General features: G+C 48.6%; 1 protein-coding gene across 7 annotated transcripts in view; it reads right to left on the bottom strand.

Moving 5' to 3' along the window:
- The window catches only part of MICAL2 (microtubule associated monooxygenase, calponin and LIM domain containing 2), a 112,563-nt gene that overhangs the window by 9,824 nt on the left and 74,981 nt on the right, over window positions 1-27,758 (bottom strand). For all 7 annotated transcript variants that reach the window (XM_086895190.1, XM_086895188.1, XM_086895189.1 and 4 more), the window contains 8 exons: window positions 18,277-18,457; window positions 15,556-15,728; window positions 14,486-14,560; window positions 11,433-11,530; window positions 8,445-9,762; window positions 4,689-4,783; window positions 2,688-2,780; window positions 1,184-1,277 (listed from right to left, as the gene is read on the bottom strand). In XM_086895190.1, the coding sequence (XP_086751316.1) occupies window positions 1,184-1,277; window positions 2,688-2,780; window positions 4,689-4,783; window positions 8,445-9,762; window positions 11,433-11,530; window positions 14,486-14,560; window positions 15,556-15,728; window positions 18,277-18,457 (2,127 nt within the window). The remainder of the gene's footprint in view (window positions 1-1,183; window positions 1,278-2,687; window positions 2,781-4,688; window positions 4,784-8,444; window positions 9,763-11,432; window positions 11,531-14,485; window positions 14,561-15,555; window positions 15,729-18,276; window positions 18,458-27,758) is intronic.

The following is a 27,758-nucleotide window of genomic DNA, read 5'->3' as shown; positions in this document are numbered from 1 at the left end:
TCTCACAGCCTTTTTAGCAGACTGTCTCATGGGCAGTAAGAGGGAGGTGCTGTTTGATAAAGGGTTATGATTTCATTTAAGAAAAATAGATGATAAATTTTTAAATAAAATTTGGAATAGACATTTATATTTATTAACTAGTTTCGTGGTCAATTCTAGGAAATCAGTAATAAATGTAAAGGGTTGGGTGAATGCTCTCTTGCTGAACAGATCGGTGCAATGGCAGAATAGGGGTGAGTGTGAAATATGGCATTAAAAAGGCCAGCATGGAGGGGTTGGACTGGATTGCCTGGTTGAGACAACAACAAGATCAGGTGCCAAAACATATCTGGGTTTTCTGTGTTGAGCAACTGGCTGTCAGGAAAACAGGAGGCTCAGCTTTCTGGGGTGGAGGTAAATAAAGACACATTTACATGCAGGCTGTCAGTCCCTTCAGCACGGACCCACAGCCCCCTCTGAAGTCCCTTACGGGCACGGTTCACACTGCCAGCCCCATTCTGAGCCTGGCAGGAGCCCGGGGGTCCTGTCCCCCTGCTTCCCCCAAAGTGTGAGGGGAGCAGTGCCAGGCTGGCCAGGATAGCATCCCAAGCCCTGGGTGCTTGGCAGTGTGGCTCAGGGAGGGGAAACCTTCCCTCTGGCTGGGGCCAGGGTGACACCCCTGTCATCCTCTGCCCCCTGGGGAAAAGCTGGGCTCTTGGGGGGTGTGTGTTTGTGTCCCTGCAGGCTGTTGTTGCTATAGCATGGCCACTGCTCTAATCATATTAATGGCATTTCACACTCAGGAAAGTCATTAAGGACTCCGTTACTAGGCACGGGCTGCTGCTGGCTTGGTAACTGAGATACAGCTCCTGGAAACCTCACTGGTTCCCTCCACAAGATGAAATTAAGCTCAGGATGGGATTTAAATAAATAAAAAAATAGGGGATGGGGCGGTGTTGGGGGAAATGAAAATTCAGGTTCAATAGCATTGTCAATAATTCCAAATCTGTGAAAACCAGCAGAAAATTTAAAGCGTTCAATGTAAAGGTGCTTGAGCTAACAGAGAGTTTGAGAAAAGGGTTTATCAATAATTTTTGTCCTGCCAGTTATTGTTCCCTTTCAGATTTTGCACCAAACTATTTCCATGACAACCATGAAAACCCTCTGCTTTGGAACAGGTTAAAAATCCCACCACTTTGTGTACCTGCTTCTCCTCTTAGTTCTCTCTCCAGCTCGACACCAAAAATCTCCAGAGCTCTTTGTCTTTCCTCCAGTTCTTCCAGCTGGCGCTGCACTGCCTGCAAAAATGCAATGATGGAAAAGCTACAGACACAGATTCAAAATTCTGAGACAAAAGATGGTCTCAGTGCTCAGAGAAACAGCCTGGAAAGGTCTCAGAGGAGTTGTGGCTCTTGCCAACTCACTGAGTGTACCAGGCACCTCAGCAATTTAAATATGCCACTAGGTGTCATTCACAGTTTTATTATCAGAGGATCACAGACACCCAAAACTAGGTTTTCCCTGAGTTTTAGCTCTCCCATTGTAAAAAAGAGATCATAATGTTTCTGTGTCTCACAAGGTGTAAAAAGTCAACACTTCCATATTCAGAGACGTGTATTCTGAGATATTACATCAGTAAAGCTCATAGAAATAGGGAAGGTTTGCAGCTGGAAAGCTCTGCTGTGTTATTGTCCATGGGGTTTTGTTTGGTTTGCTTTCATATTTCACCAGCTTTTGACCAGAAAGAAAAAGGTCTAATAGCTGTGACAATTCAGTGGCACTTCAGGAAGGATTTCCACACCCATTGTCCATTCCCTTTGAAATAAGATTTTGAGAGGTGTGGTGGGGATAAAAAGCATGAAACACCTTTAAAAAGGTTGGAGTGTCAAAGACAGATGCTCAGCAGTTCCTATTTCAAGTTGTGTTAGGGCATTCCAAGCCAAGCCCTCAGCAACAGCCTAACAAATGCAAAAGATCATTCAAAAAGTTTGGACTTGATTGTCTCCACAAAGCATTGAAATAAGAGTAGTCACGTCTGCATCTCATGTTACCTGGAGATAGTTCACAGTTCTCATACAAAAACTAAAACATGGCCTCTCTTCCCTTGTATTAAATAGGATACATCCGAGATCAAATTGGGCAGAAGTGCATTTACAAATCTTAAACTGTAATTGGAAATAATAACACATCAGTAGAGTCCAGAGCTTTCCCAGCATTTTCTGAAGAGAAGGGACTGTATAAAATGAAGTGACTTTCCATCATTAAGGAAAAAAAATTATCCACTTTCGTTGTTGTAGCAGGGAGAGAACAAAAGCCATCACTGTATTTTTGTATCCTCCTGTAATGCACAGAGGTAATGGCTGAGTTACATTCTACTGGGCTGATGTTATTTCCCCTTTCTGTCTCTTTCCCTCTTCAGCTCCCTTCTCTTATTGCCCAGTCACTCTTCCCTCCTGTTCTTCATGTGCATTTGCAAAATTATGATGGCAATTGTGATGTTCTCCAGGGTCTGACACGGATCTGTCCCCCAGAGGGCTGCAGGGCCCTGCCACACGCACCTTGCTGCTGCTGCTGCTGGCTGGGGGATTTCAGCAGAGGGCACTGAGCCACACTGAGGAGTGAGGGGAGGTCAGAGCCTGTTTTGGGGACCCCCATCCTCACCAGTCACTCCTGGAGACCAAGGGGACACCTCTGAGCTACATTGTCACCTGTGCTTTGTGAAGCCTCTTCAGCTCCTCTTGTTTCATCAACTGCTTTGTCTCCTTCTCCAGCCTCCTTCTCTTTCTGAGAGCCCTTTCTGCCTACAAAAGACACAGAAATATGAAAGAAAAAGGCAATCAAAGCACCAGTATGCCCTCAAAGCTCCCCCAGGATCACGGAGCCGCTGAGGTTGGGACTGACCCCTGGGGACGGTGTGAGCCCATCTCCTGCCCAGAGCAGGGTGGGCAAAAGTGAAACATCGTGTGGGAGCATTTACATGTGTTTGCTCTGCTGGCTGTAAAGCATCACAAGCTCCTAAGGCAATCCTGAGTGCCAATAAAACGTTCCCAAATCACAAAGCTGACTGGACACAGCATGCCACCATACGTGGCCATACCCAGGCTGGGGAAAGCACCAGTTTAAGGAAATTCAGCCCACTGCCATTGCTATAGCTAGAAAGTGCCAATTCACATCATGGGGCACTACCTGTAGGCCTGGGAAACCTTCCCTAATGCCATTTCTGTGCTCCATGACAGAGGTTTTTGCTCTTCCCCAGGGCACAGGTTGCTGCTTTCGGGAGATTGGGACAGCACGTGCCGCAGGGCTGGCCAGGAGTCACCTGCCATTGCTCCACCTTGCCTTGCACCAAGTGCTTCAAGGCTGTGCTGCTCCCATTTTTGAGGAGGCAGGATCCATGAGCAGCACAGACCTGATAATTAAAACATGAACCAGCCAGGAAGTCACCAAATTTTTTCCCACCGAGCTTTGCCAGAGACAAACAGTGGCAGTGGCAAACCAGCAGCCAGAACTGGCATGAGAAGGGATGGTAGGAGGCAGCTGAAAGAAGCACACCGAGTGGGGAATGTGCATCCAAACTGAATCACTGCTAATGCCCATGTGCAACAGCTGATCCTTCTTCCCACTTCTGGCAGCTTCCCTGGAGCTCTGCCTTGTCCCTGCCTGGTCCTGCCCTCCCTGTGGCTGCCTGGACTGCTGGGGGTTGCTTCCATCCAGTTTCCTCCCTTCTTTTCTCTGTTTTATTTAAACCTTTTAAAATTCACCTTATTGTACCACAGATTGTCTTTCCTGTAACAGGAAAGATGAGTGAAGAGCCCTGCCACCTCAGCACATCCTGACCCAGCTGCTGGGGACAAGGGTTGCCTCACATTGCTGTGCTTTGCTTCCTCTCTTTCCACTCACAGCCCCACTCAGCTTTCATATTCCTCAGTGGGTTTCAGTACTTTGTTTTCATTCCTCTTCCCCCCAGCCCCAAAGGCAGCACCTCATACAATTAATTACATTTACTGATATTCTGCACAGGAAAGAGAGAAACACATTCCTGATGAGCTGTTCAGACAGTAAAAGCTGGGTTTCCTCATGTCAGAGGAAACTATGGAGGGTTGTAGACCCCCAGCTCCTGCTCCTGCAGCACTTCTCAAATGAATCTGTATTTCCCCAAAGGAAATCTGCATCTGTTTGGTTGATTTTTTCCAACAGTTTGCTTGTTGGGCTACATATTAAGGCCACTTAAGAATCAGCTTCAGAGTGGTTTCAGTGAAACGTGTCTGTCAAATTAAGACCTCCCTCCTCCATCAGCACTGGCATAACCTGGGGGAATTACAGATCAGAACCTGGGGGAATTAGAGATCAGAACCTGGGGGAATTACAGATCAGAACCTGGGGGAATTACAGATCAGAACCTGGGGGAATCACAGATCAGAACCTGGGGGAATTAGAGATCAGAACCTGGGGGAATTAGAGATCAGAACCTGGGGGAATTACAGATCAGAACCCGGGGGAATTAGAGATCAGAACCTGGGGGAATTACAGATCAAAGAGGTAACAGAAAGGTTGATGTTCATCTGTCTCAGTGAACTTTCCCTCCAATCCCTGCCTCGAGGAATTGCTGCGTGGTTGAGACCAAAATCACCTGATGAATTTTAGATACAGCCCAGCTAAGGGACTTCTGTTCAAGGAAAGCAAACTCTCTGTTTCCAGCTCAGGATTACCTTGTGCATTAACAAAGACTTGGATTCAAAGTCCTCGTCGGAGGATGAAGTGGGATACTCAGCAGCTTGTTTTCTGACAGGTAGGTGTTCATCTCCTGAAACACAGGAACACAATGGCCAGTGAGGGAAAAAAACCACTGTTCTTTAACTTTAACAGACACCTTGCACCTGCCCTGAGCTCCAATCAGCAGCACCTCGAGCACTTTGGAAAATCAGCTGACAGCACCAATTACATTTCTGATTCCTGTCAAAAACTGTCTGCCTATACATTTTATTTTATTTTTTTTAGGTACTACAAACAAACCAATTAATTCCCTGAGCACGCTGCATGTAGCACGCCGTTCTGAATGCACTCAACATTCATTAAAATGTATATCTGAAGTTAGGCATATTACCCAAATGATTGTATAAGGCTCACTATACAGTGTAATTGAATGCACAAAGTCTGAGCCAGCTCTTAAACAAATTACCCTTATGTGGCTTGTAGCATCTGGCACCCATTTTTACTACATGACATCTGCTCAGTGTAAAATAGTTGGCGTCAGAATGTCTGGTCATATAAAAAAATCACAAATGTAATCAGAAGCAAATGGACTAAGAGAACAGGGCTTTATCACACAGCCTCATGCAACATAAATATTTCATTAATTATGTCTAAACAAACGTCACTTATTTTTCTGCTTTAGGAATATTATCACATCATTGGGCTGTTGATTAAAATGCCATAAGAAGTCAGGAAAATCCATACATCACAACAATACACTCCATAAGGAAAACTCAAAGTCAGCCTTTGGAAGGAGCATGCTTTCAGAATTATAAATTAAATTACATTTAATTGCAGCAATTTTATCATGCCTGTTTTTCCAGCATCTTGTTTCAACTGGGTGTAAATATTTGAATTTCTTCTTAATTTGTCTAATGCATAGCTTCATTCTCTTTATTTCAGAAAATAAAACCTCTTTTGGAACATCTGTCTCTATGCTTCAACCTGCTACAGGGTTAATGATTAACAGCTGGGCATCTTGGAAATGTACATTATTTAAAGCTAACAGTGTTAGTTTCTCTTTGTATCTACAAGGCAACAGTTGGCTTTCTAGGTGTATTCTGATTAAAATCACCTCCCCTTCTCCCAGTGTGGATGTTTCTTCTTTGCCTTGCTCTGGGTCCCAGGCTGAAGTAGGACTTTTGCCTCCAGCCCTAATTTAAACTCAGGATCCAGGAAATGTGTTCATCCCAGACAGTAAAGCAATAAAAGTAAATCCAAGTAATTTGAGGCAGAAATTCTGATTTTTTTTTTTTTTCAGCAATCTCAGTTTTAGAAGCAGCCAGTCCTTGTGCTCAGTGAAGCTGCAAGCTCAGAGGGCTCAGTGGAGCAGGCTTGGGTCCTGCCATCCTTTTTGGGGTGCAGGACAAAACTAACACAAAAATGTTCAAACTTAGGGACTTTCACTGAGTTGTTAAAATCTGGCATTTAGAACTGCGATACTAAAGTTAGATGATAATAATAATTTGCATCCAAATATGCCAAGCCTTAAAACTCAATCTGCTACAGAACTGATCTCAAAGACGTAGCTTCTTTTCCAAATACTAACTCAAGCCTCTAGACATGGGCTTTCACTTTCCAGGCATCTCATTCCTTCAGATTGGGAGTTATTTATTCTGGATTTCTTATTTCCTAAGTACTTCAGCACCTCCCTGATTTCCAAATTAGCCTATGTTATACCTGAGCTTTCCCTGCCCACGGAACAAGACCTGGGATGAAAGTGCAGTGCTTTTGGGAACCTCTCCCCTGCCATGAACTTCCAAGGTTCTCATCTTCCCAGGAAACCTGAGGTCCTCTGAAAAATGAGGGAGGTATTTTATTTTTTTTTTCTTTTCCTTAAAGAAATTTTTCTGAAATTTGTGGTAAATTTCAAGTGAGGAAAATAATAGCAAGAAGTGTGGGCTAAAGGTTGTCATCACTTTGTGACTAAAGTTTGCCAAGCCTCTGACAAGTGCCTGTATGGGATAAAAATGCCATTTTTGAGAGCCAAGCAGGACTCATGTATGAGTATATGTAGATTTACTCAAATATGAAAGTTTTAAAAATTTCAGAGAGCTACAGTGTTGAAACATTGAAGGTAACAGATTACTGGGCAAACAGCTAGATTACAGCTTCATTTTCTTTTTTTTTTTTTCCTAAACAGACTTTGCCTACATTCAATAATTGTAATAATTGAATAATTTCTCTTTTGGCTTGCACAGTAGAGGAATGCAACACATTACACCAGCATGTTTTCTCAAAATATTTTCAGCATAGATGAAGTATACCATTATTCAAACCTTGCAAAAACTTCTCCCATTTCAGGATGAGCACAACATACCAATTATTGTAACACCTTTAGTTAAGAGCAAGTCAGGTTTGCCTTAGTTGATGAGGTACAGACCCTGAAAGGGCCTCCCATTTAAGAACACAGTGAGAAGTGTGAGCTATCAACTCTCTGTGGCTTCAGTGCTGTCCTCAACACCTTCTGGCTCAATGGGAATGCCAGGTTTTGTGAGTTGTTGGATAAAGGATGCTCCAAGGGTCCAATCCAAAAATTCAGCATGGAGAGCAGGAGTTATTCCATGAGTTTTAATGAGCTCCAGAACACACACTCTGTCTCTGCCTTCCCACAAAGGGTGGCAGCTCTGAAGCAGAAGGGGTGCAGAAGGAGCTGGCAGCTCACTGGGAACATTTCAGTGGCTCTGCACTCTATATCCAGGTGTTGCTGCTGGGCACAGCAGCAGGTTTGGGGTCACAGTTTGGGTGGCAGCTTCATAAAGCGAGGGACAAAGTTGTTTAGTTAAATAACTGAGGCTTTCTGCAGTGGGAGGATGGATCACAGAGAAAGACAGGTGGGTGCAGCTCTCATGCCTCACATTTCACACCTGAATCTGGTGCTACTTCATTCTTTCCTGAGCCTGTGCTCAGATCCCTCAGGTTTTCCTTGGTCTGGCATCGATATTTCTTGAGCTTGTCTGCAGTTTTAATACTAACCTTGCTCTTGCAAGTAAACAAGAAGATTGATGCCTTTTAACCACTTTTAACCACCCAGATGGACTCACAAGCAGGTCAGAGGAGGTCAATAAGGTGCTGTCTCCTCTCAAATTGAACAACAAGGGGGTATTAATGACAGTGCAGAGCTCCCAAAAGCATGTCCACAGCTCAGTGACAGCAGAGCTGAGGAGACACCTGCTGAGGAAGCACAGACACAGAGCAAAGCTTCTCCCTGCTGTAACCACATTGCTTCAGTTCCTGGTCCCCCATGGGAGGGGAAACAAATGTACTCTGCATTACAAGAACTGGAGCTTTTGGTGCTTGTCCTTCTGCTTGCCTGCTCTAGTCCTCCTTCCACAGCTCGGTGTCACTGCACAGGCTGCTCTGCCCAGCATCCCACTCTGCCCTGCCACCCCTTCCTTCCACCTCTTGAGGACAATTCCCTGACCCAAACATGTCCCAACAGCAAACCAGACCTGCATCCAGCCAGCTGGTTCTGCCTGCAAACCCACTCTGCTCCTTTAAATCTGTAGCAACTCCTCAACTTCAGCCATAAAATGTACTTATTAAGTCTCCTTATGTAGGCAATAAACAGAAATTAAACATATCACACCACAGATGCATGGTAAGGCATGGGACTTTTAAAGGTTAAGTGCTATTACACAGTAATAATAGTAATAATAATAATAATGATAACAGTAATAATAACCACAAAGTAATTCCACTGGGGTCCTCACCTGTGAAAGGATAACATGACCTTTCTGGAGAATGGTCCTTACTGAGGGGCAGAGATGACACCAAGGAATTCTGTTCCCTTTCATGAGTTTTGCTTCTCAGCCTATTGAAGAGTGACCCTTTTTGTGCAGAGTCATCCAGAGTGTCCTTGAAGGAGTTCTTGGGCTCTGGAGATGAAAGAAGAGTGGACTTTTCCTTGCGGATACATATTTCATCCAGGGGAGCTCCTACAGGACTGTCTTCAAAGGTGAACTTTTCTAGGAGTCCTGGGACTTCCTCCATCCTAGTGCAAGCTGCTTTCAGAGGTACATGGGGTGCAGGCCTGTAGGGTGTGAAGAATACCCCTCCCCTGTAATCCCTTAGAGCTGTCTCTTCGGAGCCCACAGGAGAATGAGACTGACTCGAGTAAGGGCTCCCATCTCCTTCTTGTTTTCCTGCCCCCTCCCTTACTTTAGGATCCTGTGACTGAGTGTTATTGTTGTTCCTGTTCTTCTGTCTCAGGGAATACCCAGAAGTGCTGGGGAAGCTGAAGAAGACTTGTTCTGAGGAGGCTTTGGCTTTGCTGTCCGAGTCCTGCTTTAACCCTTCTGGAGCTGAGGTTAGAGGCTCCCAAATGGACCTTTTGATGGCATTGGCTATGAGCCTCAGGGGGGATTTTGGCTGGCTGGCCACATGTTCCCGGGAAACCACGTCTGGAACTCTCAGAGCATTCTTTGTGTCCGCTGCTGGAGCTGCTGCAGCACCATCTGCAAACAGGAGAGGCCCAGGGCAAGCAGAGCGTTTGAACTTTCCTTTTCCCCAGGCAGAATCCTTTTTCCCTGGAGCCCAGGGTGTGCTGCTCCCATCCCCTGGACTGCTCCCACCTGGGTGTGCCCTGGGTGAGCCATACCACTGCTGCTGCTGAGTATCAGGCCCCAGCCCCTCTTTGACCTCCTTTAATTCTTGCTCAAGCTTTTCCTCTGGCTGCCTGGTATTTTTGCCATCTTTCTCTTTCAAATCCAGAGGTGACAGCACTTCTGTCTTCCTGCTGAAGTGCTCTGGCTCAGAGGTGAATTTCTGTGCTTTCTCCTTCCAGTCCTGGGCTGAGCGTGTCCCAGTGTCCCTGTCTGTGTCCTCAGGCTCACAAAAACCAGCAGCCAGTGTCCCGTTCCCAAGAGGGCTCTGTGGAGGAGCTGTGCTGCTGCTCTGAACAGGACAGTGAGGCACGTAGCAATGTGTGTCTTCAGGCCCCTCCCTGGCTTCTTCTTTCCTTTGAAACGCTGAGCTGCAGGGTTCAGAATGTCCTCTTGGAACTTCTGGTGGCTTCTTGTAAGAAGCCAACTGTGAAGTGCATTAAAAAAAAAAAAAATAATCCTTTTAGGGATAATAAAACCACTGTTTTGTGTAGCTTCTATTTCATAAAATATTTTAATCCATTTTAATCTTAACATAATAGTAATGAACATAGTATTTAATTTCTACACCAATACACATGTAGATGATAAAGTGAGAAAAGCTTTTCTTCCTAAAGGGCTAATATTTCTCTAGGAGTAGGGATCTAATACTACAGGAAATTTTAATAGTCTAAAAATAATGTTATTTATGCTAAGAGTCTGTCATATCTTTATGAATTACCTTTAATATTTTCTTTAGAAAGAAACAGTCCTATCTCCAGGAAAACAGACAAGAGCAGATCTGCTCTATTCTCCTGTGTGTGTTCCAGTTGCATCACCTTAGAGTTTTGAGCAAGCAGAAGAGACCATGATCCATCCTCTCCATATGTTTTTCTAACATTGCACGTTTATGTAGCACAGGTAGGAATGGAAGAAGTGACCCAGAAAAGATTATTAAAATGTAAGATGGTAGTTTTAAACAATTCAGTTAGCTCTCTCTCGTGATTATTTTCCCTTTGGAAAAGGTTTAAATTCATCACCCCAGCCACCAAAATCTTCTGCTGAAGAGAGCAACAGGGATAAATCCCCCCTTTATGTAGCCAGCAGAACAGAAGTAAGAGTTCTTCCTTCCTTCTTAAAAGGGAGGCATTTTATCATCAGTGCTATGTGATAATGGATGGTGTGAAGATTGAATTCCTGCTTCCACTTATGTGCCAGATACCCAAATTCACATGGGTGAAGCCATTAATCTGTCTGACTTTTCATTTCCCAGAAGCATCAGAAGTAAGGCAATAATGATTCCACTTCTGTTGGATTCTCCATTTAGCTCGATGACTACAATTGTTACTGGCCAGGATCTCGGATTGAAAAAAAGTGTGAGAAACACAATAAACAAACAAACACCCTCTTAATCCTCACTTTTTAGAGTGAGAAAAAGGCCACTAAGCAGTCACTAGAGCAGGAGGTGAGTGGAGTCACCTCTCCTCATGGCCAGGCAGTGTTGTGCAGCTCTGCTCCCCTGGGACTTTCCCTTCCTGGCCCCATTGTCCTGCACCGGATTTCAGCCTCCACTGTGGATGTGGAAGAGTTGATTTTTTCCTGGAACAGGCCCTGAGGTCAAGCAATTCCAGCCATGTTTAAGCCAAGGGTGAGGACAAGTGTCCAGGGCATGGAGGATGTGGGCAGGTCCCACTGGCCCCAGGAGCCCAGGGACGTGCTGCCCTTTGCTCGGGGTGGTCAGCCAGGACTCCTCCTGCAGTGCTGCAGCCTTAAAAATCCTAAAAATACAAAACCCCAGGAAATCCCATGGAAATCCCAGCTCCTGAAGGACACAGAAGATGCTCCTGAGCAGTGGGAGGCGTGAAGCCCTTTTCCAGCCTAAAGTAATGTGATTTTATGACTGATGGTGCAACAGACCAGTGGCTAACTCCTTGTGTGATTGGGGCCTGAGTCTCACAGATTTGGGAATGATGACACCAAATCCCAGTCCCTTCCCTACAGCACAGGTGTGACTCCAGCCTCAGTGTTTGCTGTGAGGAGCAGAGCTGCTGAGAGGAGCAGAGGGCAGCCCTGCCCTGCCCAGGCAGTGACACCCAGCTCTGCACAGCTCTCTGGTACCTGTGCTCGGCGGTGCTCCTCGGCAGCAGCGCCCTGGCAGCCGGCTGAGCTCTCCTTCCCGTGGGGCCCAGGCTTCCTGCCCGACAGCAGGGGAAGGCCTGCAAAAAACACAACTTTTACCTTACCATTGCCACTGGCTTTGTCTTAAAGGCAGCCTGCAACTGAAGAGGAAGAGTAGAAGACTGAAGAGCCTCCTGGACAGAGTTAAACGTGAAGAACTGCCCTACAGCATCACAGCCTCACTCACACACGTGTGTGAGCGCTGTGCCAAACACATGCTGACATTTTCAGGGCTGGACCCAAACCGCTTCCACTTCTTGGCTGGATATAGCAAAGCAGCTTGTGAGTTCCAGGAAACTTTCTGGAAAACCAGTCCTCTTTGGAGGGCCTTCAGGCCTCAGAAGCAGAGGCAGTCAAAACAACCTGTGGCTTTTGAACTTTGGGGAATTCCAAGAAATGAAGAAAATGGATGGCTTCTGAGGGGGTCCATCAGAACGGGGAGAAAATGGGAAATGCATCCACCTGCAGGCAGCAAGGACAGAAAAAAGTCTCCCAAGCCAGGACAAGGCACTGTGAGGGCTCTCCTAGGATCAGGCAAGGGAATTAATTACTAAAGGAGGCAACTTGCACCTGGAGGGAGGCAGGAGAACTTTCCATTATTTGTGCCTGTGGGAATTTTACATAATAAATAATCTTGGGACAAATGAAAGTATCCCTGACCCAAGATATTATCGTGTCCAGCTACAACATAACAACTTTATTTACAGCTCAGTTATTAACTCCCAAACCCAACCATTAGTTCTGAAATCCATGCAAACTTTGGTTCCTCTGCGTGGGGATGAAAAGGTGCATAAGGACAAAAGCAGCATTCCAGAGACAGAGAGGACAGCTCCTGCATGAGGACTTCAGCATCTGGCCTCATCTGCCACAGGGAAAACGATTTCATTCCCACCAAGATGCTGATCCTGTATTTTCAGCTTTGCTCTCAAAACAGGATTTAAAAAAAAAAAAAAAAAAAAAAAAAGAAAGAAAAAAAGAGTTCCCTAGGGCACTATCATGATCTGCCTGGCCCAAAATCCCAAGATAAATGAAGAGCACGGCGTTCCCTGTGGCTGTGCGATGGGGATTAAAGGTTTTGAGAGGTAATATCCTGCTCTGAGCCTTTCAGCCAATATAGACACGACACTGATTTCCTCTCCTTGGCTGCCTACCCTGTGCTGTTTATGAAACATATGTGTTTGGGGAAATACGTCTGAAAAGGAGACAGAGTTGTTCTTTTCCATGTGACTGATGATCATATGAATTCCTGTAATCAGATTGGATTAAATATAGAAACTATGACTTACAGTCTTCCTCCGGAGAGTAAAAAAAGCCTTTATGCTGCTCCCAGTGTATGCTGGCTGTGCTTTACACCTCATTTTAACAGCATACTTGAGGTTCAGGCAGACCCATGCAGCACATTGATTCCCTCTCAAAGGCTTCTAGCTCCCTCTAGAGCCCTTGAGGGAGGCACACGGAAGATTTCAACAAAATTATGGAAAAATTAATTGGCAAACAATTAAGTAATGCCCTTGCTGAGAACAAGCTGAAAAACCAGTCAAAACTGAGAGTGACACCCCCTCCAGTCTTCTCTGCTTTCCTCCCTAACAATCTTTCTTACCCCACACACAAACCTGGGTCAAGAATCATTGTTGATTGATCTCTTAAAAACTGAGACCAATTAAGGCAAGGCTTTAAATGCAAGCCTTTGGAGGAGCCAAACTCTGGTGTCTGTGCCGATTCCCACGTGCTTTGCAGCACTCAGGAGGCAGAGCCGAGGCTGGCAGGGATGCCAGCAGACTTTGGGGACACCCTGTTCCACCTTCTCATCCCTGGGGGGACACTCCACACAGCCTGTCGGAGCATGGCAGAGCCTCATGGCTCGGGGATTGGAAGGGGAGCAGCCCTGTCCTGCCTGCCTGTGTGCCACAGCTGCTCTCCAGGGACAGAATTCACAGAGCTTGGTGCTCTCAGGACCACGGAACAGCCCCAGGTGTGCTCTGCTGGGATTCACTGCGTTATCCCACACGTGGGGACTGTGCCTGGGGACTGACAGTGCTCTTGTGCACCTGGCTTGAAGGCAAGGTGATGCCTGGAAGAGGAAATGCATCTTATCTCATTGTTTGAGATACAAAAATTCATCCCACAGCAGGTACTCACAAATCATCCCGAAGCTCTCTTGTGCACTCAGAGCAGGCAAGCTGAAATGCCTGTTTGAGCACTGGTCCCATGCGGGCTCCCAGGCACAGGCACAGCTCTAGAGGGGCTCTGGGCTGGGGGAAGCTCCCCCAGCTCTTGCTGGAGCTGTGCTGAGGAGGGTGAGCTGGTGCCAAGCAGCACTGAGCACGTTTCCATGCACCACCAGGGTGGGGGTCCTGCCTGGGCACCCCAGCCCAGGAGAAAGGTTACAGGGGATGCTGAAACACACTCTGTTTCAGAGATGAACAGAGCACAGTCTCTGCCCAAATCACTGCCTTCCTCTGGCATTCCCACAGGGAAAGACGGGTCAGCCAAACCAAGGACAGCTGCTAGAGGACAGGGAACACTAACGCTTATTTTCACCAGCTCACCCCTTGGGATTGGCTTTCTCCCTTTCACTGAGCAGAAACATCACCTGGGGGGTGTTTCTAACAGAAAAGAGGGGACAGAGCACATGGGGGAGTGTGTCCTAGTACCCCCAGGAGCATTTCTACAGACCCAGTGTCTCACCCCATCAAAAGGGCAGAGACAAAATGTGCAGCTCTGGGACAGGAGTGTGTGTCCCATCTGCAGAATTAAAGTGGGCACCACTGCTGATGGGCACAGTTACACAGGGAACAGTCACACAGAAAGGGAGTTTGATCTTTTCAGGGTAAGAAAATGGAAAGAAACATTTGGGGTGTTTTAGATCTCTATTTTCTCAACTAGTGACTCAGAAATACAACAGTTCTAAAGGAAAGGAGGGAAAGCAGACAACTAAAAGACAGGAAAACAGCATGAATAGAAGATACAATCACTTCCTGGGCTCTACTCACTCGTTTGGATCTTTCTCCTCCAATTCTGATACTTATGTAACGCCGTGGACTGAAAACTGTTGGCTCTCTGGAGTGCTGAGCAGAAACAGAAGGGACACGGGGTCAGCTAATGCAACAGAAGCCAGAGAGCAAGAGCAGAGCTGGGGAGAAAAGAAGAGTGGAGGAGCAAAATCCCAATTTCCCGGTGGCAGGGGTGAGTTCTGCAAGCATCCCGCAGCCGGGAGAGGGCAGCGCCCACCACGGGATGCAGCAGAATTTCTGCTTTTCCCCGGCAGGGAGCTCGGGAACATCTCATTTACCCCAAACCCACACACAGGGTAGGGTGCTGGCAGGAAAACCACCGCAGCAGCCAGGGATGGGGGCAGTGTGAAACTGGGGAAGGAAAAGGATAAAACCCTTTAGTGGCTACATGGAGCCACATGCTGCTGGGCACGTTTGGGGTCCTCTGCTGTCCTTTTGCCCTAAACAAAACAATGACTCCTTTATTCTAGAGCAGATTTAAATTGCTGTATAAAATCCCCTCTTTTCTGCTCGGATTAAAAATGCATATATGGATGTGGGGGTGGTGGGAGATGGGAAGAAACGAATGCTGGTGGCCTTTTATTTTCTGCAGAACAATGTCCTTGGCTGTTTTTAGCACATCTCTCAGTTCTGACCAGCTTCAGGAAAGAGTTTCTTTCCATTTGAAGGCAGATTGTTCCCAAACCTCTCCCCACCTCCCTGCTAGCTGTATCCTTTCCTCCCTGTGCTTTCACTGGCTACAAAAGCCTTCAGCAGCCACCTGCAGAAACCCAGACTGTGGCAGGCAGAGCTCTCTGGTGGTTCCCAGCCTCACCCTTGGCTGGGCAGTGCTGCAGGTACATTTTAGGGGTGGGAAAACATTCATCCCAGCCCTGCCAGCCAAGCCCAGCTCCCCCAGGTCACCCTGCACCATGGAAATGGTGCTCGAGTTACGGCACCAAAAAGGCAGAACCTCCCTAAATGACAACCTGGCCCCACTGCAGGGAAAAGCCTCCCCAGTCCTGCACCCCCGGGAGGAGCTGCTGGAGCAGGCTCAGGATGCTGCTTACCATCAGCGACTTTGGATGTTCTGGAGCTTTCCTTGGGCCCCTCGGGGACCCTGATGAGCGGTGCCCACCTCTGGATGGGGCTGGAGCAGGCGCGGGGCTCCGGCAGTGAGGGCAGGCCTTCGCTCGGCTCCGAGCTGGAGGAGTCCCCGCTGAGATCAGAGTCCAGCTCCGAGCTGCAGGGAAAAGGGCGAGCTGGGAGCGGGGCATGGCAGGGCTGCAGCACCCACAGCACTGCAGGGCTTTCAGAGGAAAAGGTGTCCTCATTTCCCCCTTCCCTCCCCGCTGTGCCAGGACTGTGAGCGGTGCTGCCAGCCCCGCTGTCCCTGCTCCTGTCAGCACCTGCAGAGGCTGGAGCTGAGGTGCTGCCGTGAGGGGCCGGGCTGAACCCCTCACTCACAGCAATCTGTGCAGCAGGGACAGCTGAGGGGAACGGCACTGGCAGTGTGATGGGCCTGCAAACCACGCTCAAGGGTCAAAACCCCACACTTTGCACATTTTTCCCTGCAGATTTTTGAAAATAAGAGGAGAAGGAAGCCTGGAGGAGAGGCGTGAGGACAGGCACAGGCCCAGCAAGCAAGGCTGAGTCCAGAAGCTGGAGAAAATTGTAAGCATAAGCCCAGAGAGAGAGGATTGAGTGGGGCACCTTCAGCAGCTTTCGAACGTGCAAAAGGTGTCTGTGGGAGAGGAAGAAACAAACTCTCCTCGCTCCTAGGAGCTGCTGGGCCAGCCCAGGTAGCACTGACAGCACAGGGAGGCACCTGAGCTGGTCACAGCGGCACATTTGGCATCCCCTTGTGTAAATGCAGTTAAAAACACACCACACAGACACACACGTGTGGATGACGTGCACATCTGACCTTGCCTCAGGGCACAACAGCTGTTTGAGGTGATTATTAGCCCTTTCTCTAATAGCCAGGCCATTTCTTTCATCTCTGATGCCCAGACTGTAGGGAGCAGACACCTTCAGCCCTTCTCATGTGATCACACTCCCATAAATTGTGCAGCAGGATCCCACTCATCCTCTTCTGAACACAAACAATACTGCTGACCTAATTCTTAGCTTTACTGTGATGATTCATGGCTGTGCCTCAAAAACAGGGGAGCTCACACCGTGCCCAGTCCTGCTGGCGTGGCAGGAGAACGCTGCTCCGTGTTTATCCAGCAGAAAGCAGCTTGGTTCTGGAAACCCAGGAGGAAGAAGAGGTAAAGGAGAGGCTGCAGGCCAAATAAAGCCACACATTTGGGTAGCACCCACCAGTCCTGGCCCCCAGCTTCACCCAGATGAAAACTGGGAGGCCAGGGTAGGCAGGACAGCAGGGAAGGGAGCACCTCTCCAGGTGCGCTGCTCTCTCAGCAGAGTGGCCTTGAACTTCATGCTAAAACACACTTTCTAAGCTGGATTTCAAGCAGTGTCAACCATACAGATAGATATAGGCATATATACATAAAAATATAAATATATGAAAGCTTTGATAGCTGACACCCTGTGTGCATGGAGAGATACCACACTGAGATTGGGCAGAATGCCACACCAAAGAAAAAGAAAAAGCCCTGCCATTAACATTGATTGATATCTTTCTGTTTTAAAGAGCAGAACCTGTATTTTCCTTGGCCAGCAAGGAGGTAAGCGCTCTAGCACGAGGTTTCTCCTCTCATCTCTGCTGGAACAGGGATCACTACTCAAAGCTGTGCCACTGAGCTGGGTTGTTTTCCCAGTCCCAGCAAGGCCCCTGCAGCTCTCCCAGGGAAAGGAGCTGATCCCCCAGCTGATCAGGGGGATTAGCTGGCTCTCCTCGCTGCTGCAGGGGATGGGAGCAGCCCTGCAGGGCAGCTGGCAAACAGGTGGGAAACCCTTCCCTGTGCTCTTCATTTCCCCATGGACACGTTCAGCCCTCCCTGTAAGAGCAGCCAGAGCTCACAGCACAAACCCCATGTCCAGCCACCTCGGGGACAGCAGAAAGTCATGTTTCTCAGATGCAGGCTGCTCTCCAGAAGCTGCACACAGCACCACAGGCAGGTGTTCAGAGAATCAGAACAGGAATCAGAATCAGCTTCCCTGCAGAGCAGCAGTGTTGGCAACACTTGGGGTTGCCTTTTTGTCTTTTTGTTTTTCACTCCCCCTCTTACTTTTTAGTTCTCAGTAAGGAAAAGCGCTTTACTCAGGGGATACCAATCTAATCTTTAGCTGGAATGAACTGCCACAGAACCCTGCCCAAAAGCAAATGTATTCTAACGAGAGTGCAGAAATTTGGCTTCCTCTGACAGCTCTCCAAAGTTCATCAAATTTCAGATTTCTCAGGGATGGGCTCTCCAAGCCCAGGGTGTGGAGCTGCAGGATGGGGCCCAAAGTGGGAGGTGGCCAGGTCACAGGCTGCACTTTTGCCACAACACACCCACTGCCCAAATCCCTGTGCACCAAAACCTGTCTGTTCCCAGAGCCAAACCCAAGCTGATCACAGCAATGTTTATCCTTCTGGTTCAGGCCCCTGTGTGGGGTGGGAGTGTTTGGAGATTTCCTGCAAGGCAATTCACGTGCCATGTGGGGATTTAAGGCTGTGGTCAAGAACAGTTGTTACTCTGAGCATCTGTGGTGAGCTTTCTGTTCGCTTCTTTCCCCCCAGCAGCTGTACATACATCCAGTAGTACATTTGGTTATGATTCTCTTCAGCATTGCAGAGAAAAGCACGCTGCTGTTGCAGGTGTGCTGGTGTTGGGAAGTACCTGCTGGCATCGCTGGTGACCATGACTCTGACGGCCAGGAGGTTGTGCTCAGCCATCTCCTCCTCGGGGATGACCCTCACGATGGCCCACTCGGGGGACGGGGGCGGCAGCCAGCGCTCCAGCTCGCTGCTCTTCGCCTTCTTGGGGGAGCTGGGCTCGTCAGCCACGGGCAGGCAGCAGCCTGGGGAGGCACAAAGGTGACAGCAGGCTGTTAGGGGAGGGGGCAGTCCAGCGGGTGGCCCTGGGCTGGTGGTGTCTGCCCAGGGCCCTGCGTTGTCCCCAGAGGCAAGGCGTGTGCACCGAGAGCCTGGCATGGCTAAAACACCCCTCCAGCCCAGCCCTGCCCTGCCAGGGCTCCTCAGCTGGGATCCAGAGAGAAGGAACCTTCAGGAGCAGCCTCAGCTCCTGCAGCTGCGGGTGCTGGCGCTGCCCGGCAGGATGGACGTCAGCCTGGTGGCAGCAGTGGCAGCCACACCAGCAGGGATTTCTGGGCTCTTCCCCAGCCCCTTGTGCACCTGCCCTTGTGGCAGGAGGCAGATGAAGCAACCTTGCTTGGGTGGCTGAGCCTTCAGCCTCACACTGCAAGTTTAGCTCAGCTCAGGACAGCGGCAGTGAGCAAAATAAACACAGACCCTTCAGGCTATGTTGATTTCATACAGCAAACACAAACCCTGACTTGTGAAAAGGAGCAGCCTCCCAGCAGCTGAACAGTGCCATCCCTGAACTTCACATTCAGGCAGGGGCAGTAAGAATAAAGACATGTTTCCCTCGCTCACCCCAAGTGATTAATACAGGAGATCATCTCTCCCTGTGAAATCCTGAATTTCTGAGCAACCTTATCCATCCACAAGCTCCCACCCAAGCAGATACAAACATATCAGCTGCAAAGCTCCCTGTGGGGGTGGTACAGAAGGGACAAATGACAAATGACAAACAAAAGAGTGGCTGTGCTTGGTTCACTGCCCATGTGTGGTGTTTTTACTGCATCCAGTTCAACACCAGTGCCTCTAAATTACACCTGTATAAGAGGGGGGAAATACCACACTTGGGACATGGCTTATTTTCTCACCTACTGCAGCAAACCATCTATTTTAGATGTTTATAGTTAACATCAATTAAACTCCTATTTAACTTGCAGTGCCTGCATTTATTGCAGGAGTGCACTCACCCCATCCTCCTCGCAAGAGTTTCCACCTTGAATATTCTTGGGCCCTACACCCAGCTCAACAGCACCACAACAGCCATGGGGTTCTTGACTGCAGAGGTTTCATTTCCTCTGGGAGATAGGAGAAATTCATGCCTCTCTGACTTTTATGTCTGACTTCTAGTTTGGCCACCCACTCAAGGATGCTGTGGGCTCCAGCAGCTGAGTGGAAATCACTGTTTTGAGCCAATTTGTAAACCCCAAATCCTTCGACTCAACTTCCTTCTGAAAAGATGGAGCATTTTCCATGAAAATCAGAACAAGCAAACGCAATAACAGTTTGCTAGCTCCTTCCTTCAATTCTGTAGCCATGCTGGCAATAAACCCTGCCCAAGGTCACTCCAAGAGGCTGCTAAAGAAAGTCAGTTTTGCCATTGCAATGTTCCTTGTGTTCACTGTGTGTTCCTTCCCACGCCAGGCACTGTGCTTTCCCTGCCACGCTAACAGGAGAGAGGAGAAAACATGTTTATGACTAACAGACACACAGCTGGAGACCATCAAAACCCACAGACAGACAGACAGACAACCTACAGTGACTCCCAGCCCGGTTCTTGAATGAGAACACACTTCCAGTCACCCCATCCCTCTGCAATAGCTCACTGCACATCCAGTTTCCAACCATTAGGGACATGGAATGGTCAGAGCTGGTGAAGGACCTCAGGGTGCCATCCAGGACACCAGATGACACCAATGATGGCACCATTACCTCTCCAAAGAGGTAAATTTCAGTGGTTTTTTTGCTATTGCATTCTTCTTTTTTTGTTGTTGTTGTAAATTTCTTTCTGGCATCACAATCTCTCCCCTTCTTGAACTCTGCACCCAGGAGCTGACTGTCTCAGGAAGCTGTTATAGCAGTGAAGTTTTAACTTTCTGAGCAAGTCAAGTTTCCATCCACAGCGATGCCAGCCAGGTTTAAGAGCAGCATCCTGCAGCAGCACCCCTGCCCATGGCACCAGTGCTCTGTGGGTCCCTTCCCACCCAAAGCACTCCAGGATTTGAAAGCAAACCCACTCCTTACTAACATATTTTATCAGTACTTGTAGTGTAGCTTATAAATTGAGTAAATGATGTTGCAGTCAGCTCCACAAAAGCAGAGACTGGAGCACCTTGGTGTTTCAGTGCACGGGACAGCCTCACGTGTCTCCAACCCTGGCTTACACATTCTGCAGGGCACGTGGGAAGTTTCACACCAGAACCTCTGTCCCTCACCACAGGGCTGTGCCCTGGATACCAGGCTCAAAGGGAAAGCTGAGATGTCCCAGATCATCATCCATCATCAGGGCTATCTGTGGGCCCTGAGGATGTTACACCCCCAGCCGGTCCTTCCCGAAAGCAGCGGAGTTTCCAGGCCGTGAGGACACGAGGAGCGAGCGAGGCAGTGGGGATGTGCTGCTGCCAGCCTCCCCTGAGCTCCTGGGGGACAGAGTGGCCAGTCCAGACACAGGCTGGACTGCAGGGGCCGGGGTCCCCCTGGCCATTGTTACCTGCTGGCCCAGGGCAGCGTGAACACGGCCAGCGGGCCAGCGCCACGGGCCAGCGCCTCAGCAGGAGAAGGCTCCTGACACCAACAAAGCGCTCAAAAAGACACCGGGGGCTTCTCTAAAGCTCCTCGTTTTGCACAGTTAGAGAAGAAGGGCTATGTGAACTAATTTCTGCTCAGTCAGCCCACAGGCTGAGCCTTACCAAAGGTGAGGCACACGTAGATGTTAGGCTCAATTAGAAGCAGGTCGTTCAGAAAGCTCCAGCCCCACGGCTCTCCCTGAATCCCAAACAGCCAGTACCAGCAAGGTCCTCAGTGGGACAGCAGCACAGCAAGGCTGGGCAGGAGGACCCTGCTCTTCCAGAATTCTGACTTCAGGGTGGAAACCAGGCTGCAAACCACAGTGCCCCGATTCCCATCACAGTGCAGGCTGAGGCTGCCAGGACCTCAGAATGGCAGCAAAGCACCTCAGGCTGCTGCTGCTCGAGTCCTTTCCTCAGTCTGTGCCTGGCTCTTGAGCACCTCCAGTGAGGGACACCTCTCTGCTCCTCTGCACAGCACTGCACAGTGAAGAAGCTCTTCCTCATGTGCAGGTGAACCTCCTGTGCCTCAGTTTCTGTCCAGTGCCTCTTGTCCTAGAGCTCAGCACCACTGAGCAGAACCTGGCTTTGCCGTCTTTCCACCCTCCCTTCAGGTACTGACAGACTTTGATGAGGTCCCCTCTTGTTCTCAAGGCCCAAATCTCCCAGAAGAGAGCACCCTAAACATTTCCTCCCCAGGACAGGAGATTTTCTATTAGAAGCCAAGAGACTGAGTCACAGGAACTGAGCCTGGTAACAAGTGACAGCTGCAGAGGTGCCCATGCAGGATGGAAAAGGCACAGCCCCAATGCAGCCTGTGCCAGGTGTGCCATGCCACTGAGCCCTGCGTGGCAGCAGGGATGTTCTCAGAGGAAACCCCAGTCCTCAGGAAGCAGTCCCCAAAAACAGCATTTGTGCAAGGTCTGGCTGCATTTCCATCCTCCTCACTGCACATTTCCTGCTCGCTGTGCCTCAGCACACTGAAGCCTTCCAGCAGGAATTTGCCTGTCCCACAGCACTCCTTGGAGGGAGTCCCTGCTAATCCTCACCAAACACGGAGTTCACCCCTGGAAGGGGCTGGAGGAGGTGGTGTGGGAAGGGGTCAGCGCTGTGTCCCTGTCAGAGCACTGTGTCACACCAGCACACGCCAGCAGTGGGTGAAGTGGGGACTGCTGACAGCCAGCTGTGCCCTGGGTGGGTGCTGCAGCTCCCAAACCCTGCCTGTGCTGTGGGCTGTGCAGGGCTGAGGGCTCTGCTGGCCCGGGAGCTGTGGGTCCTGCAGCCAGCACAGCTCGGGCTGTTCCTGCTGCTCTGGGTCTGCCCAGCTCCAGCTTGCTGACAGCAGCAAAGGAATTGATGTTTCCCATTCCTTCAGCCCTTGTTACCTTCCTTCTTGCTCTGCTCTCCCCCACACACGATGGTCCTTCTCATCCATAACCCTGCCCCAGTCTTTGACTGACCTGCATTTAGAGCAAAGAACATGGCTTTAGGATTTGTGGTGGTTTTTTTGCTTGTTGGTTTGGTTTTTAATTTTTTTTTATGCAAGCAGTGAAGCTTAGCTGCCTTCAGCTACTTACACAGCAGCAACACAGCCAGTGATTTGAACAGAACAATCACGTATTCATCTGGCCTTCCCACTCACACACGATGAAAAATGTGGATAAAAACAATTTCTCCTTTGTCCTCATTTCAAAACTCACCTCATCCTCCTCACATGGGCAGGGAAACGACTGTTTTCCTTACAGGGCCAGGATTTAGCTAAGCCCTGTGGTGACTGAGAAGTGTTCTAAGGCTTCAGCTTGCAGGGCTTGTACCTGGGTTGGCTCTCACCCAGAGGCCAGGGCTGATCAAAATTCACTCCAATCCATGGGCTTGGCCAAAGAGCCCCTGCAGACCCCAAGGGCAGAGAGAGACACAAACCCCTTTCCAGTAAAACATAGTTTTACCCTCTGTTGGGTGTCATGCCAAGTGTCTTAATTCAATGTTGTGCCAGCTCACCTTTGCATTTGAGACAGCAATGTCTGCACCAGGCCTCGAATGAGTCAGAGATGCAGCGGGGATGGACAGAGACATTATAAAAGCCCTTCTCCTCCATCTCTCTGGAGATGCTCTCCCTGGCTGAGCCCTTCAGGAAGCTCACGGGCTCAAGGCATTGTCTTGCTAACCAAAAGCAGGCAGATTCTGCTCGCTCAAAGTTCAGTGCAGCCTGATTCTCTCAAAGCCAGGCTTGTAAAATTCACATTGCTCACCGAGTGATAATCCATTACCTAAAAAGCGTTTTTCATTTTTCTTTTTTAAATAATTTTTTTGTAACGGCAACCTCAGTGTGGATGCATTCCAGCATCAGGCAGGGCCTTCAGGCAGCATCCCTGTCCTGCAGCAGCTCCAAAAACCAGCTGCAAAACCAGCACCATGCCCAAGGCAGGAGCACAGCAGTGAAACGTGAGGTCCCCACAGCAGAGAGAGCCAAAGCCATCCCAACCCCCAGAAATTGGAATGCAGAAATCTCCTGGGATGTGGGAACAGTGAGTCTGGGATCTCAAGAGGTTTTGCTAATCCTTTGGGTTGAGGGCCCAGCTGCCAGTGCAGCACAGCAGTGGAGAGACCCTTGCTGTTTGTTCCAGACACGGATCCTGCCAGCCCTGAGCCCTTGCCATGAATCCGTGCTCTGGTGGTGACTGTGGGCTTTGCTGCCCTGCTGGGAACACCCCAGTCCCTCAGAGCCCCTGGCAGGGTCCCCTTCAGAGGGGTGCCCAGGAGCACTGTGCACAAAGGAGCAGCCCTTTCCAAAGAGGCTCAGCTCCAGCCGGGGCTCAGCACAGGCTCTGGCCCCCTCTCTGATCACCATCTGCACGGGCTGCTCACTGCAGCGTCTGAGTGCCAGGGCTGGACCCAGACACGAGCAGGAGATGCTGCTGGTGCCGAGTCCTGCCTCACAAGGCAGCCTGACTGCGGCCTGCTGCTGCTCCTGACTCATCTGCCAAGCCAAACCACACTGCTGCCACCTGGCACGGAGGGGACAAGGCCTTGGGCAGCTGCCAGCTTTGGGCAGAGCCAAGCTCCTGCTGGGGCAGCTGCAGCGGGCACGGCGCTCCCTCCCCACCTCAGGCACAGCACGTGCTGCCCACAGAGGCACAAAGCCTGGGCTCTGCCCAAAATCCTTCCCTCCGCTCCAGCAGCCCCTGCCAAGCGGCTCAGGCATGGCTGGCTCCGGGCAGCTGCCTCTGATCAGCTCCTCCTCATGCCTCAAGGTTTAGCTTTCAGGTTTTTCAGCTGCTGAGCTGCCCAGCTGTGGAGTTTGGAGCTTCATGTTCAGTGTCACTGAGCTCTCTTCACACAGCAGCCACACAAAACAATTCCTTCTCCAGCTTGGGACCAAGGACAATCACTACAAGTTTCAGGCCCAAGAGCAGAGACAACGCTGGGCTGGAGAGAGAAAACAAGGATGGGACTCCATATTCCTTAATTAACTTCCTTAATTAATTCCTTAATTAATTCACTTCCATAACCTGAAGCTGTAATTGGACAATGAGCCCCGATACGCAGATGGACCAAAACTTATAAAAATGTGAGACCTTGTGAGCAGTTGTGCATTTTGTGACCATTTTTGGTCCATCCTGGGTGCAGCCCAGGTTCCTTTACTGCCCAAGGTGTGTCCTTTGAGGCCTTCCAATAAATCCCTGCTTTATTCTTAGCCCTGTCCAGCCTCTGCTCCAGGTCAGCCTTGTCAGGCATCACTCTCAGGAGTGGCTGCTCCCCACGTGCCTCGGTCCAGCATGGACAAAGCTCAAAGATGTTCCACTGAAAAGTGCCTCCAGGGAAGCACAGGAAACACCTCCAGCTTGGTTAGACCTTGGTGTTGCTGAAATACGGGGCTCAGCAGCCCAGACAAGTAAAACCCAAGCTCAGACCTGCCAGAGCTTCAGCTGCATCCTGCAGCCTGAGCTCAAAGCACACAGGGAGCACTGCCTGTGCACAGCTGGGAACCCACTCAGGTATTCCACACATCTGCCTTAGCAGCCTCTCAGGCTTCCAGCAGCATTCCCCAACTGATGTCCTGTCCCAGCCTCGACTTTTCATCTCACCTCAGGTAGCACCAGGCAGGTTCTTTGCCCTTGGAAAAGGATTTCCACAAAAGGTACGATGGCTGACATTTCACAGATTTCAGTTCTTGCCAAATCTCCCCTTCTTTTTCCTCACTCTCGCTTCACACTTCTAACAGAAGCAATTCCCACTGTGTTGTGGCTAAGCCATGGCAGAGAGCAAAGGGAACTGCTGCTCCCGTTTCCCCTGGGGTGGCACTGAGCTTCCTGGGGCCCTGCCCGCTTCCCTGCTCTCTTCTCCATCCCTGGGGCAGGGAAGAGCCCCCTCCTCCTGTCCCCCTGCCAGGAAACCATCTCCTCCCCTCTCCTGTGAGCCCAGGCCAGCTCCTACACGAGTTCTGCAGCAGCAGAACACTTTTCACAAGTCTCCATCACTTACTTCATAAGCAAACCCTTCTGAATTCTGGCACAAAATATAACCAGGCAATTTGAAGCTCTCAAAGCCAAAGAACCCCATGATTTTTTAATGAATCTGAGGGGACAGTGCACATTTATGTGCTAATAGAAGCTGAACAAAAATTAACAGAGACAAAGGAGAAAAAAAAGAACCCTGGAGGAAACCTATTAGATGTACTGAATATGTGTCTACAGGAAAAACTGATTCTCAAACAAAACCTGCTATGATAGCACAGTACTTCTATCATTGTAGAGTAAATATATATTTAATCAGAGCAATCTGTGTTCGTCTGGTATATTAAGGCATGTATTAATTATGAATTTGGAATGCAGCAACAACACTTTCAGTTTCCAGTGTCTGTCAAAATAGTATTTTTGGACACAGATTCAAGGCACCAAAAACCTTAAAACAAAGACATGAATGAATGAATGAATGAATACCTGCAGAACAAATGCTGAAAGGGCAAATCCAATACTATAGCAACACAGAAATGTCATCATTTCACACTTCAAGAAAACATTTCAGAAATTCCATCCATTTCAAACAAGTTTGGAGCCCACCACCTGATGAGATGAAAACCTCCCTTCTTTTTTTGTGAGCACAGTTCATGGAGAAAAGGACAGAGACTTTGGGGAAATATTTAGATGACTGATACATATGCTTGCATCAGGCATTTATACATAATGCCTTCTCATCTTCAGTGACATGATCTTTCAGGCAAAAAAAAAAAATCAAGTTATCTGCAAACATGTCATGTCTTCAAAAACATAAACACTAATGCAGAACACAGTGCATTTTAAAACTCAATGATTTGATTGGAATGTGAGGAATGAGTGAGCCAGGAGTGAATTAAAGCCAATTACAGTAACTAACTGCCACAATGCTGTGGAAAAATGCAGATCATAGTCTTTGCTTGAGGATGGAAGTCACACAGAAGCAACTTTCACTGGTATTTTACAGCTGTAGCAATTTAGAAGAAACTCAGAGGAACAGAAATTACTCTTCTTGGTAGAGTTAATGAAAGGCTGGTGTTTGAGCAATTTTAAGAAGTTTTGTCTGTATTCTTCTATTCAAATCAAGTATGTTTAGAACCTGCAAGACCTTTTTAATTTTAAAGGCTGAGCATAATTATAATAAAAGTGGGTTACCTTTAGTGAATGCTGACATGTTTGATTTTCATTAACAGACACCTAGGCAGTTAATGCTGCCTGGCTTTGAGAATGAAAGGTTAGCCTGGCTTTACAAAAAAAGAAATTTAATCAAGAAAATAGGCATATCTCTGTACTTATTTTCAATCCAAAAGGCCCCCGTGGCAACAGACAAGTTCAGAACCCGTTTGAAGCAGCGTGAAGAGGAGGAAAGACAGAGCAGCTCCTGAGCCTGCCAGTGTCACAGTGTGATCCACACTGATCTTAACCCAGCAGGCTCCCCCTCTGCAGCACTACCAGCTGCAAAACAGGCAGCAGGGGCTTTTACTGTGGGGTAACTTCGACCAAGAGGGAGAGAACCAACACAAACTCCCTCCTGTCACGCTGATCATCTGGTCTGTTTGATTTCTGATCCACACACCGCGTCCTGCCTCGTCCATGGGCTGTCTGCTGCAGGGTAAATCCCTCTGCTGACAGGACTGGCTACTGCTGTGACTGCCTGGGCCTTCTGCACCTCTGGGAGAAATAAATCCAGACTCCAGCACTACCCCAGTTCCAACTTATTGTACTGAGATTTTAGCAGGAAAGAGTGAGACTTTATGAGAACAGCAGGAACATCTGATGCCTCTCAACGCTTCAGTGCCAAACAAGTCATCACCTTCTGCAGGCAAAAAACCTCTTCTGATGTGTCCCTGCCACTGCCTCTGCCTAAAACTGAACTGAGCAAAGAGTAAATCCAGTTTTACCCGAGTTGTTGTGTCTGTTACGATTAAGTGCCAAGTATTGTCCTCAGTGGTATTTGTTGCCCCATGTTTTCATAGTGGATATCTCTCCCTCTTGGACAGCAAACTTTTTACTGTGCCTGGTGGCTTTTCCTTTGGCAGGGAAGATGGAATAGTTTATTGAGAATAACATTTGTTCTTCTTTGGCAATGTTGTCTTTAGCAACAATTAAAAAAAAATCATTTCTGTCATTCAAACAACTCCTGTGAGGCTCAGTTTTAATTCATTTTTTTTTAAAAATCACACAATCTCTCCATTAAACTCTTGTGACTATTCTTTCTGGGATTT

The sequence above is a fragment of the Cyanistes caeruleus genome, chromosome 6 (assembly GCF_971803275.1).
Source record: "Cyanistes caeruleus chromosome 6, bCyaCae1.hap1.1, whole genome shotgun sequence".
In the NCBI taxonomy this organism is placed as follows: domain Eukaryota; kingdom Metazoa; phylum Chordata; class Aves; order Passeriformes; family Paridae; genus Cyanistes; species Cyanistes caeruleus.
The sequence above is the reverse complement of the archived record's forward strand: the minus strand, read 5'-3'. Positions and strand labels throughout refer to the sequence as shown.